The 13,245-nt window shown below is 37.0% G+C and overlaps 1 protein-coding gene across 1 annotated transcript; it reads left to right on the forward strand.

Moving 5' to 3' along the window:
- Nucleotides 1–2,140: 2,140 nt before the first annotated feature.
- On the forward strand, nt 2,141–13,239 carry ddx6 (DEAD (Asp-Glu-Ala-Asp) box helicase 6). The gene is made up of 14 exons (XM_016490664.1): nt 2,141–2,238; nt 4,099–4,714; nt 4,811–4,874; nt 4,973–5,077; nt 8,229–8,358; nt 10,433–10,579; nt 10,682–10,776; nt 10,867–10,989; nt 11,737–11,865; nt 11,990–12,106; nt 12,313–12,376; nt 12,489–12,590; nt 12,707–12,891; nt 12,979–13,239. Exons 2-13 carry the CDS (start codon nt 4,512–4,514, stop codon nt 12,880–12,882), a joined length of 1,455 nt encoding a protein of 484 aa, XP_016346150.1. The 5' UTR covers nt 2,141–2,238; nt 4,099–4,511; the 3' UTR covers nt 12,883–12,891; nt 12,979–13,239.
- Nucleotides 13,240–13,245: the final 6 nt, after the last annotated feature.

Raw genomic sequence — 13,245 nt, forward strand, 5'->3', positions numbered from 1 at the left:
TCAACAGATTCCTACTTTGTGCACACCAAACCTCTTCAACTATTATGAAATAAGTAATAATAATAATAAAAAAGTATGTTTGTAGGCATCCAAATTAATGTCAGACAGCTTTAAATCACATAAATACATACATTACCACCAATTAGTCGAGCACAAACATGTTAACTAATTAAATGACTCACATGTCAGGTTTCTGCCCAGAGCCAAGATACAAACAAGATCAGGTAAGAATTCAACTCTGTTGCCATGTAATTATAATATTTTTAAAGAAGTATAATTGTGATGATACGCTCTCGAGATACGATCTCATACGCCTACAAAGGATGCAAAAATTCAGTGCATATGGGTGATTCTATAATTGGAGATACATTTGGCATTTCATAAAGTTAAGAAAAAAAAAACTTCACTAAAAGAAATTCTTTCCAGTATCTTATTGAAAACATATTCAATTTTAATAATTCAGTGCTTGCCAAACACAAGTTACTTCCCTTTTTCACTTTTAATGAAAAAACAGATGTTTTTATGGTATTGTTTGTCAACTCTGTTACGGACAAATTAGGCAATGTGTAGAAATAACAATAAATCATAAAAGGAAAAATCCTTCTTGTATCATTAGACAAACAGTCCTTACATTCCAACATTTGGAACTGAGATAATATTTCACCTATGCATACCTTAAAAATAAAAAAAAAAACCTATGTCTTCACAGAATTGTCCACTTGGAGCAGATATTTTTCATATGAAAATGTATTGTATACAATATCCAGTAAAAAAGAGAGAAATGTTGTTGAAATATTATAAGGGTGCATCATCTCAATAATGTTTATGAGATTTTAAACAACAATTATATAGTTTTTTTGTGAAAATAGTTCATAAACAGAGTTGACCCTTTAAGTAACAGAATTGTAAGCGCACAGACTTTTCAGTGCTTCAGATCTTATCAGTGAAGGAAAGTGTCATCATTTCCTCTATCATACATAGTTGTGGGAGATAATTCCACCAATTTAAAGGCAAAATATGGTATGGTAACAGAGTTGACGCAAGATTTAATGGACGCACATTTTTATAAGAAAAAAGTTATTTTTAAACAATTTAATGTTGTAGAATTAAGTAAATTAGTATTTAGGACTTTTAAAAATAAAATGAATGAAATATTACAAAAAGAAAAATACAATAAAATATTTTGATTACACAATGATACATGATGGAAAAAATGCACTCACTAATTCGGACAACAAAAAATCATGATTTTCAGTTATTTAAAACACTTTTTGCAAAAAAAATTATATTGTTATGAACTGTAACATCTTGTAATTCATAACAATGAGTAACACAGTATTAAAATAATTAAAAATATAACCTTTAAATAACCCAATTTGTGATCAGTAATACATTTTGTTTTCCTTTTGATCTTGTGGTAACAGTGTTGACGTTCTTCAAAATAACTCTTGGTATAAGAACTTTTTAGATTAAAATATTTTCTCAGAGAGAGAGCGCACAGACTTTTCAGTGCTTCAGATCTTATCAGTGAAGGAAAGTGTCATCATTTCCTCTATCATACATAGTTGTGGGAGATAATTCCACCAATTTAAAGGCAAAATATGGTATGGTAACAGAGTTGACGCAAGATTTAATGGACGCACATTTTTATAAGAAAAAAGTTATTTTTAAACAATTTAATGTTGTAGAATTAAGTAAATTAGTATGTAGGGCTTCTATAAATCAAATGAATGAACTATTACAAAAAGAAAAGTACAATAAAATATTTTGATTACACGATACATGGACTCATTCGGACAACAAGAAATCATGATTCTGAGCTATTTAAGACACTTTTTACATAAATTATGATATTGTTATTGACTGTAACATCTTGTAATTCATAACAATAAGTAGCAAATTATTAAAATAATTACAAATATAACCATTTGAAAAAATAATGACTTCGGACACCAAATGCACATGTAATTATAGAATCGCCCATATATGCAATATTCATTGTTTTAAAAACAAGACATATACAATATTTAGCATGTATTTAACGTGAAAGCAGCCGTAAAAAAAAATAATTTGAGTTTTTGTGGATTACATGGGGCTCTCATGTGACTGATTATGGGAGGGTTTAAAGATGACTGGAAGCCATCTTACACACTCGCTTTACACCCCTAAATATATGGCACAACTCTACACCTATAATTCACAAACACAAACACACAAAGATATTCTCAGCCACATCTGGTAAGTTTACAGAAAGTTAAATTTATGTTGTACATAGTGAGATTTTAAATCGATTTTGTGGCTTCTTTGTAGCCGAGTGTTTACATGTAACGTTACGGTGCTGTCTTTTATATTTTCGGCTCAGTTACAGCATTCGGGGAATTGCTTTAGTAAGAAGTAACGTTACATCGTTTCTATCAAATGTATTGTCGTTTATAAAAATCAGTGTTTAGTCATTTAGACCGTTAATGGTGAATCTGTGAGGATTAATTCGCGTGCGGCCTGTGTGTGGACGCAAAAGCTCGCGCACAGTGCTACTATATATTTTTTCTCACAAAGTTCAAATATTAAATTTTACCGACAACAAAAGCAACATATTAAGATGGTATTATTATAATCTGTATTTCCTCATTTGTTAAACAACATCCTACTTTTAAAATGCACTGATATGAAGCCGTCGTCGGTAGCTGCGTAGCTAAACATTAGCATTAGCTGCGTGACAGCGAGTTTCACGTTGTGTGGAGTCAAGACGGTTGAAATGTAAGTTAAGTGTTAACCAAATAACAACGGAGTTACGTTGATTTCATTGAGACACATTGGTTTACCGTGTTTCGGTAAGTGAGTTTCGTGAACTGTGGACTTTCGGCTAACTTAGTGTATTTATGTTGTCTCTAATTTTAACCGGATTCCACAGCTGTTTAGCCAAAGTGCCACTGCACCTGTTTTACACAAACAACATCAGCGAAGTCAAACTATTAATGTATATGAAATCTGTGAAGTTTCGTATAAGCGAGGCTGTTTTTAAAATGAGGCCTATCATGTTGACTTCGTGCCAGGTGCTGCTGCCATCATTATTGAGGTTAGATTTGATATGTAGAAGGCTTGTGGTTTAGTTCATATGTACGGACCTGGACTGTTTTTCCTCTAAGTCTGTTCACAATTTGATTACAAAAGAGATTTGATTTGACAGACTTTTACTATGCCATTTCTGCCAGAGCTTTTCTCTCTGTATAATTTCTTCTCTAGTGTTGACTCTTTTATTGCTCTAACATTATAATTTAGTGAAAATGTGCTGCTTTAATGCCACGCATGATAAATTACTAGACACATTGGTCTGTATTAGTGATGGCTAATAATCAGGACACATTTTGCCACTTTGAGATGTGCAATAGTTAAACCTCATTTAAAGCAAAACCTCGCAAATATTTGCCAACAGGTTTGTCAATGAAATCACAGAAATAGTGACTTGTTATATACAATATTAACTTGATTCACAAGTGTGCTTCTTGTGCAAGTCTTGTTTGCCACACACACAATATTCATTGGTATAATATTGGCCAGCTATGTGGGGGACATTTTATTGTCTTAAAATCTAGAATATTTATAATTAAATATTTTGTTTTCTAAATGTGCTACAAGAATGATCTGGTAAGTTAACATTTTTGAAAAGTTGAAGTAATTTACAAATATTTGTAAAGTGCTACTGTTATTATTTTGTAATATTAGTCAGCAATACACTTGCTACAATATGTATTACCCTTTAATGTTAGTTAATAAAAATACAGTTGTTAAGATTGTTAGCTCCGTTCCATTAATACTAACAGATACAGCTTTTTATTTTAATGTGAATGCTGGAATTAACATGTTTTAGAAGGGCCCCCCCCCCCATTTTTAGATGACTCGTTATAAAATGGAACCAATTAACAACTTTATTCATATTGGGGATCCTTGGATTGTCAGTTTGGATGCAGGGTCCCTTGGTTTGTAAAGGTTGGGAAACCCCTGTCACATTTAATGGGTATCAATGTTGACTAAAATTGACTCGTGGTTGTGTTTGACATTTCATGTTATGTGCTTCATGATGTTCTTTCTCTCACGCAGGTTGAAAACCTTTGAAATCATTGATGTTGACTAATTGGAGATAAAGGAATGGACAGAATAATTGAAAAGACTTACACTGGCTTCCTGGCCCCTGGTCTGTGAAACTTTCCTTTTGCAGAGGAGGGATTCACTCATTCATGGAAGCATAATTGAAGCTAATCTTCCTGCTTATAATATCTGTGACCTGTTGCTTGAGGGACACTGACATTGAGATGTTCCACAAGAGACTTGCATATTGAGGAACAAGGAACTGGTGAAAAATATCGCTTTAACTTTTTTTTTGTGCGCTTTGGACACTGAGAAAGCTGTGGGAAGGACAACTTGCAATTTTATTTTTTTTGCAGGCCCATTAAGATAAACTTATCTCCACTGTTGTTTGTCACTCACTGTTTGGAAGAGAGAATATTTAAGTCATGAGTACAGCCAGAATGGAGAATCCAGTGATTCTGGGACTGTCGAATCAAAATGGCCAAATGCGAGGCTCGGTGAAGCCAGCTGGTGGTCCAGGAGGAGGTGGAGGGGGGTCCCAAACAACACAGCCAGCCCAGGTCAAACCCTCCAGCACAGTCAACAACGGCAACTCCCAGCCTGCACCCACAGCCAACACTATCATCAAGTAAGTCCTTGAGGGAAGTGCAAATGATGCTGCGAGTGCTGATTTATTATGGTGATGATTGGGATTTGATGCCTTTTTTCCCCTCCCTCTTATTAGGCCTGGGGATGACTGGAAGAAGAATCTAAAGCTTCCTCCGAAGGATTTGCGCATGAGAACTTCAGTAAGTCCATCTCTAACACATTATTTGTATGTCTCTTAAAGTATCCTCTGAGCCAGAATCTTTCTCTAACATGCTGCTTGTGGTCGTGAAATTTACAGGATGTGACGGCGACCAAGGGAAACGAGTTTGAGGATTACTGCCTGAAACGGGAACTGCTTATGGGCATCTTTGAAATGGGCTGGGAGAAACCGTCACCTATACAGGTAAAAGGCAGGGGAAAATATGGAAGTTTGATGGCAGATATTTCAGATTTGAATCACTCTTAGCTAAAGAGATCTGATATATCTGGAGAAATCAATATATTTTTTTTAAACCAATCACAAGCACAAATAGCATGTGTAGGGCCCTATAAAATCATTTACTGTTTTCCTAAATTTTAGGGGTGTAACGTTTCACTCATTTTCTCGATGCATAGATTACAAATAGGGGTGCTCTGATCATGATTTTTGAGGCCGATCACAGAAAGCAGTATCTGCCGATACCGATCCTTTTAAAGCCTTCTTTTTATAATTTATAACTATTTATAGTGATACGTCAATCAGGATTTTTAGACTTTTATTCAGGGCCTGAATTTCATTTTTGAAAATGGGGGAAATTCCCCTCTTAGGTGACTCTTGTGAGAGGGGAAACAGCTTTCACACATCCTTTAAAACTAGCCAAAAAGCCATATGTGTTGACTGTGGAAGACCGTATACTTTAGTTATATGCATTTATGATGCAATTGCTACATTTTCGTTTTCATATGTACTGCAAACAATGTGCTGTCACTTTAATTCAGCGCATGTATCACAGCAAAAATAGACTCGTTGCAGAAACGATCTCTGCGCTGCTGCAGACGCATTGCTCCCGAATGCACTGCCGTGTGCAGTGTGAATGCTTTAATCCGTTAACATGAGCGCGGAAAAAATACGCACCACATACCACACACTGCAAACAGAGTAATGTTGAACCTGGCATTATGTGTGTGCGCTGCAAGTGTGCATGAGCGCACGGTCTACAGGAGAGCATGCGAGCGCTGAATGGTTAAACACTGGCAAGAATCAAGTTATTTATTGAAGAAATATGAAGGTGAGTACCTCACCTTCGGCATTATAATGATTTCACCCGCGCCGGACAGAGACTGAGACTGTGCCGCTGCATGTCGTGCCAAACCTCTCACGGCAGCGTCGTCCGCTTGAGATCGGTCTTTTGAGATCGGCCTTTTACAGACCGCCGATCGATCATCCCAACATGATTATCGGCCGATAATGATCGGTAGCCGATCAATCGGAGCACCCCTAATTACAAACCCTGGCGATGCATATGCATCGATCTTTAAACATGGATTTTTGAATCGTGAATCGTATATTTGGCCATTAATCGATTTAAAACGCTAAGAATCGAATGAATCACAATTTCTATAGCGATTCAATGCTTTAAAATATGTACACATTAAATTACTATAAGCATGATTTAGTAGAGACCTTGAACAGCACTGTTTGTGCCCTCACATCTCTCCTTCATGCACTCAACTACCGCCTGTCTTTTTTTTTTTTTTTTTTTTTGAGCAGCCAATGTGTGATTACTCCTTAGTACTCGTGGCCAGTACTGCTAGAGTAGATGCGTGAAAGTTGCGTTTGTCATTATAGCAAACAGACATCTGGCATGTTTTCTTTCAGAATCATCATTCGCCAATAGAAAGGAAAAGGTAAATACTGTAGCATTTTTTTATGATAATATAAAGAAACTCACATCATGCAAAGGTGTGACATAAAATTTTACCCTATAGTCTATATTCACAATATGCCACACAGTCGTTAACATGATACTTTTAAAGCCTTTTTTTTTTTTTTTATCTTGAATATACCCTAGTGAAAAATAAATACAGGTGCATTTCAATAAATTAGAATGTCGTGGAAAAGTTCATTTATTTCAGTAATTCAACTCAAATTGTGAAACTCGTGTATTAAATAAATTCAATGCACACAGACTGAAGTAGTTTAAGTCTTTGGTTCTTTTAATTGTGGTGATTTTTGGCTCACATTTAACAAAAACCCACCAATTCACTATCTCAACAAATTAGAATATGGTGACATGCCAATCAGCTAATCAACTCAAAACACCTGCAAAGGTTTCCTGAGCCTTCAAAATGGTCTCTCAGTTTGGTTCACTAGGCTACACAATCATGGGGAAGACTGCTGATCTGACAGTTGTCCAGAAGACAATCATTGACACCCTTCACAAGGAGTGCTGTATCCAAGCATGTTAACAGAAAGTTGAGTGGAAAAAAAAAGTGTGGAAGAAAAAGATGCACAACCAACCGAGAGAACCGCAGCCTTATGAGGATTGTCAAGCAAAATAGATTCAAGAATTTGAGTGAACTTCAAAAGGAATGGACTGAGGCTGGGGTCAAGGCACTGAAATAAATGAACTTTTCCACGACATTCTAATTTATTGAAATAAATGTATTTCATTCCAAGTATACTACAAGCAATTTATATATTTATGTAGGCCTACTTGATAAAAATACATATTAAGCATTCTCATGTGGTTGTCCTTCGGACACATAAAGAATATCGGCCGATATATCGGTATTGGTCTTTTTTTTTTACTCCATAATATCGGTATCGGCATCGGCCCCCAAAAAACCCATATCGGTCGGGCTCTACACATAATATCCGTGTTCTGATTGGTCAGATGGCTTGTCAATCAAGCTCCCTGCGAATGGTCAATTCTATTGAATTTTAAGTCAAATGAAAGTTTCAATTCCTTTTTTTTTGTGCAAGGTGGTGCTCAACAGGTTTACTGTTAAAATTTAAAACATGGAAGAAACATTCATTCCTTTTAAAAATATATATACATTTTTTTAGAATTTTAATATTTTGTTAAAGTACACTCTTGTACTATGATGGGTTTTTTTCAGTCAATTTCAAGTAATTTTTTTTTGACTGGTTGTTGTGTAGTTTCTTTGTGTATCTTACAATAGTTCTTATCAAGTGAAATGCTTGTGAAGTGAATTCTCAGAGGTTCTGGAGAGGAAGTTCATGTGTTCATATCCTCATAGTGAGACAACAGGTGCTGAAAACACCATAAGCGTCACACATATGTAGTAGACGAAACCACGCCACTCATTCACACAGATGCACTTCATATTTAAATAGCTGTCTCCTAAATCAGTCTATGAATTCTGATAATTTTGTTTAAACTGTCACTTTAACTGAATGATAATGTACAGAAACTGGCTTCAGACTGTTTAGGCTTTTTAACCTTTTTGTCTATTAGAGACCATACAGTTTCCATCCACTGTAAGGCAAGAGAAGATTGCATTTAATCGGACCCATCTGCTCATTACTGTGTTCTCACTCATTCCTGCAGGAGGAGAGCATTCCCATTGCGTTGTCTGGGAGGGACATTCTGGCCAGAGCCAAGAACGGCACAGGAAAAAGTGGCGCCTACCTCATTCCCTTACTTGAACGCATTGACCTGAAGAAAGACAGCATACAAGGTCTGTGACGGTCTTGGTTTTGCCATTTTTACAAAATGTTGTTAGGCTCCAGACTGCGACAATTTTTTCTGCCTGTGCAACTAAAATTTGTGAGCGGTTGCGCTGGCGCGACCACCGCGTTGTTTAACTCATAAGCGCTGCCGTTTCTGTTGCATATGTGAAACATCAAACGGCAAACGAAACCAAGCATAATGAAACCACGCTACTCGATTGAACTGCGCAGCGCTTCGACTGTAGAGCATGGTTTTTACTCGCCGCGTCAGCGCGAAGGTGCGCGCAGCAAAAATGACGCGAATATTGAGGAAACGATGGATGGTTTTCATGCTGAAGTAAAGTAAAAGGCTGCTGCTTAAACCAAAGGTGAACATGTTGGTATTCTTGTGGGGGAAAAAAACATGCAAGCACTGTTACCGACAGTAAGTTTAGTTTTACTTTTCTTTTTGTTTTAATTTGCGTGATCTTTGCTGTTTACTAGGGATGCGCCGATCCGATATTCATATCGGGTATCGGCTCCGATAGTGCCATTTTTCTCGGATCGGGTATCGGTCAGAGAGGGCCGATCCAAATCCGAGATTTTATTATTTTGTTTTCCGATTGTGCGAATTATTCCGTGTTACTTCTGAAGCCATACGATAGCTTAATGTGAGCTACATATGAATATTTAAGTCCTTACATTAAAGTTCACACAAACTCTTTTCTCCGCTGTGGCTGTCAGTCATTCGTTCAGCCTTTAAACCCTGGTCGCGTTCGGTTACAGCAGTCAGCTCGGTAAAGCTCTCTCCAAGATCATTCTGTGTTCCCATTATACTTGATTTATAAATACATGTCTATGATTTTGCAAAAAGGACTTTTATCTTCTTGCCGGAGTTTAATGTTGTTTTGTTTCTTGCTACCGGGTGTCTGTGAGAACAAAACACGGGCGTAGAAAAGACTATAAATTGTTATAGCAATGTGTAACATTTTACCATATTTAGTGCAACACTTTTATTTGTTCCCCACAAAATATAGTTTTTTTTCACTAAATGTTTGGATTTCTAAAATTGTGCACTGATTTTTTTTAAAAGCTTCACTGGTATCGGCCAATACCGAACCCTAGGTATTCGGAGGCGAAAAAGGTGGATCGGAGCATCCCTACTGTTTACCTCACATTATGCTATGAAGGCTCTCTTTTATTTATATTTTTTTATTTGATTCCTCCGTGTTTGCTAAACGTTCTGTAATTTATTAGTCTGTGTATAATGCAGCATGTGGTGCATGCCATGCCTTTTCTTATTTTTGTAACGTTTTGTAAGCTTGTTTGTCATTGTATCTTACTGTTTTATTGTTGTTGTGCTTTTTTATTAAGAATAACAATGAATCCATCTTTTGTTATTGTCTTAAATGGTGAATAGGTATAGATGTAAGCAAAACCGACAATTATCTTCTTGTAAAACGTGACAAGATTGCAAATTCAAAAGCGAAAGCAATCGAAGCCCGTGGCTTATAACGTAGCAAAAGAGGAACTCCCGTTCACAAAATTCAAATCACAAATAATACTACTAATGAAAAAGAACAGGTTGAATGTTAATAGGGCTGCACGATAAATCGCATGCGATATTTAACGCGCATCTTGTCAGAAAAGCCGGTTCTGTAATCAGCGGTAAATCTCCATCACCTGTGTAGTTAATGCTGCTCGATGTGAAAGCACGCACGTGATGGAGATTTACCGCTGATTACAGAACCGGCTTTCTGACAAGATGCCGAATTTGAAGGTGAAAGCGTCCGAAGCCCGGCTTATAACATTGCAAAAGAGGAACTCCCAAATAATACTGATGAAAAAGAAGGGGTTGAATGTTAACCTCTTTCGTTTTCATATAACTATAAACTATGATAAAAGTTCATCAGCATGCATTGATTAATCCCATGTTGTAGCAAAAAAAAAAAACAATTGTGACCAAATCATGTGCTCATGCGACCAACTGAGAAAGTTAGTCGCAAAAGAGCGACCAGTGGGAAGAATGAGTCTGGAGCCCTGTTTATACATGATTTCTCCAATTGCTTTGACTTGACACCATGCTTTAAATGTTTTCTGCAGCATTGGTTATTGTGCCCACTAGAGAACTGGCCCTACAAGTGAGCCAGATATGCATTCAGGTCAGCAAACACATGGGCGGGGTCAAGGTCATGGCAACTACAGGTGGAACCAACCTCCGTGATGACATCTTGAGACTTGACGAAACAGGCAAGTGTTCATAATCTGGTGGAAAATGTGTTTTAAAATGATTTGAACTACTTTACATATACACATTTGTAAACATTGGATTGAACTTTTTTCCCTTTGTAGTGCACGTTGTCATTGCCACTCCAGGAAGAATTTTAGACCTCATCAAAAAGGGAGTGGCCAAAGTCAGTCAAGTACAGATGATTGTGTTGGATGAGGTATGTGAATAAGAGCTTTTAACTAACTGACTTAATTGCCATACCGTAATTCTCATATCTCTTGTGTGTTTTGCCCATGTTACGGAGTAGGCAGATAAGCTCCTGTCACAGGACTTTGTGCAGATGATGGAGGAGCTTCTGAGCTATTTGCACAAACAAAGGCAAATTTTGCTGTACTCTGCCACCTTCCCACTGAGTGTGCAGAAGTTCATGGTAAGCCCACTGATTTCTAAACAAAAGATGGTAAATGAAGAATGCTTTTAGAATAATACATGTTAGTTTTTTTTTATTGAAGTATGCATTGTTTTTATTTTAATTTAACTGAGCATGCCACTAACTAGTTACCAACTTGGTAACAGTTGACACATGCAAAGTTATGATTTGCCGTTCATGAATATTTTTCATTAAAAGAATCTGTTTGGCAAAAGTCATAATCACTATTATTTTTATAAAGATTTTTAAACATGGTTAGTAATTTACTTTGGAAACCTGCTGAATTTATTTTTTTTAAGAGTGAATTTTGAGCTTTATTGTACACTTATCATTTGAAATATTTCAAGTAATAAATCATAAATATAAAGTACACGTTTAAGGAAGGCTAGAAGCATGTCGCTCAAAAGGAGGGGGAGCCATGAGTTCGTAACAAGATGAAACAAAAGCATCATTGCGATTTTCTTTATAGTAGTTACAAAGCCAAAATCTTTTTTTTTTTTTTTTTTAATCGATTACACGGCCAGCCCTAGGGGCTTCACTGTTTATTTTTGTGTGCATGTATGGTGTGCAGTAGAATGGATTGTTGCCTTTGCTGCCTAACATTGCAGAAAACACTGATCTGCATTTAATTGCATGTTTGCTTAGTTTTTTTTAATCCTAATAATATAATAATCATTGTATGCAGTTGTGTTCAAAGACTCTCATTATGGTTCAGAAAGTATTAATTTACACTGTTTTTGTGAACAGAACGCCCATCTGCAGAAGCCCTATGAGATAAACCTGATGGAGGAGCTGACCCTGAAGGGGGTTACTCAGTATTACGCCTATGTAACTGAAAGGCAGAAAGTCCATTGCCTTAATACTCTGTTCTCCAGGGTAAAAACCTTATGATCCTTGTGCATCCCACACTCTATCTAAGATATGAAAATTAGCATCGCTGTCCTCCTGACTGTTGGAGAACATGCAGACATCCTTTTTAATGTTTGTTTTTGCTTTTCAGCTCCAGATCAATCAGTCAATAATCTTCTGCAATTCATCACAGCGAGTGGAGCTCCTGGCAAAGAAGATCTCTCAGCTTGGATACTCCTGTTTCTACATTCACGCCAAGATGAGACAGGTGGGAATATAGAGGGCGTGTGGTGTTACCACACTGCTATTGGCAGACTTTTGAAATGGTGCAAGTGTTTATGTAATGAATTCTGAAGGATGTGCAGGATTTATAATTTAAATTGGTTTGGCTTTATAAACCAGCCATACTGTTGACATTGTGAATTCTGTGTCTTGGTTAACGTTATGCTAATACAAGTTTTAATTTTCCTTTAGGAACACCGAAACCGTGTGTTCCATGATTTCAGAAATGGCTTATGTCGAAATCTCGTCTGCACTGGTAAGTACAGTTGAAAATCTGGATGTTTAATTTATGATAGACACATTAAAGTTATTATTAAACCCAGAACTTGCTTTGGCTTTAACGACTCTATATTTTGACCCCTGTTTAGATCTCTTCACAAGAGGAATTGATATACAAGCTGTGAATGTGGTGATCAACTTTGATTTCCCCAAACTTGGGGAGACATACCTCCATCGCATTGGCAGATCTGGTGAGTAGAATTTAGTTCGGTTTCCGCTCAGAGATCAAGTAATGTATTCATTATGTCACTGTTTGACAAGTGAAATGGTAGTCGTGTTAAGTGACGTTGGCCGCCTTTCCCCACAGGCCGATTTGGACACTTGGGTCTCGCCATTAACTTGATCACTTATGATGACCGCTTTAACCTGAAAGGTATTGAAGAACAGCTGGGTACTGAAATCAAGCCCATTCCCAGCAGTATTGATAAGAGTCTATATGTGGCCGAGTACCACAGTGAGAGTGGAGAGGAGGTTAAACCGTGAGCAGGAGAGGCGAGTTCAATGTTCAGTCACTCTAGAGCTTACGATGTACATGTATGTTTGATTTTTAACATGGATTTTCTTTTCTACCCCCTCCAGATCACCAATCCTTTGTCCCCTATCCCAACCTTTTTTCCTTCCCTACGGTGTCTAGGGAATAGGGGATCTTTTTGTTTAAACTATATATCTTCCGTCTGTCTTCCTTTTTCCCCCACTTTTTTTTTCCTTGCCTGTTTGGTGCCACCACAAGGAATGTGATGTTGCGGCGGCCCAATAATCGGGACGGACTCATGGCCTAATAAAGGACTGCTGCACCGATATTTTCTTCCTGAAGACTTAAAATCATTTGAGGAGGGAAAGAGGGGA

This window comes from Sinocyclocheilus anshuiensis, unplaced genomic scaffold, assembly GCF_001515605.1.
Source record: "Sinocyclocheilus anshuiensis isolate Anshui unplaced genomic scaffold, SAMN03320099.WGS_v1.1 scaffold569, whole genome shotgun sequence".
NCBI classification, from domain to species: Eukaryota; Metazoa; Chordata; class Actinopteri; order Cypriniformes; family Cyprinidae; genus Sinocyclocheilus; species Sinocyclocheilus anshuiensis.

Bases quoted from the DNA above. Each gene is read 5' to 3' on its own strand.
- ddx6 (XM_016490664.1), top strand. From the start codon at position 4,512: ATGAGTACAGCCAGAATGGAGAATCCAGTGATTCTGGGACTGTCGAAT. The intron at 4,875-4,972 runs GTAAGTCCATCT...TGAAATTTACAG, and splicing joins ATTTGCGCATGAGAACTTCA to GATGTGACGGCGACCAAGGG. The intron at 12,377-12,488 runs GTAAGTACAGTT...ACCCCTGTTTAG, and splicing joins TCGAAATCTCGTCTGCACTG to ATCTCTTCACAAGAGGAATT.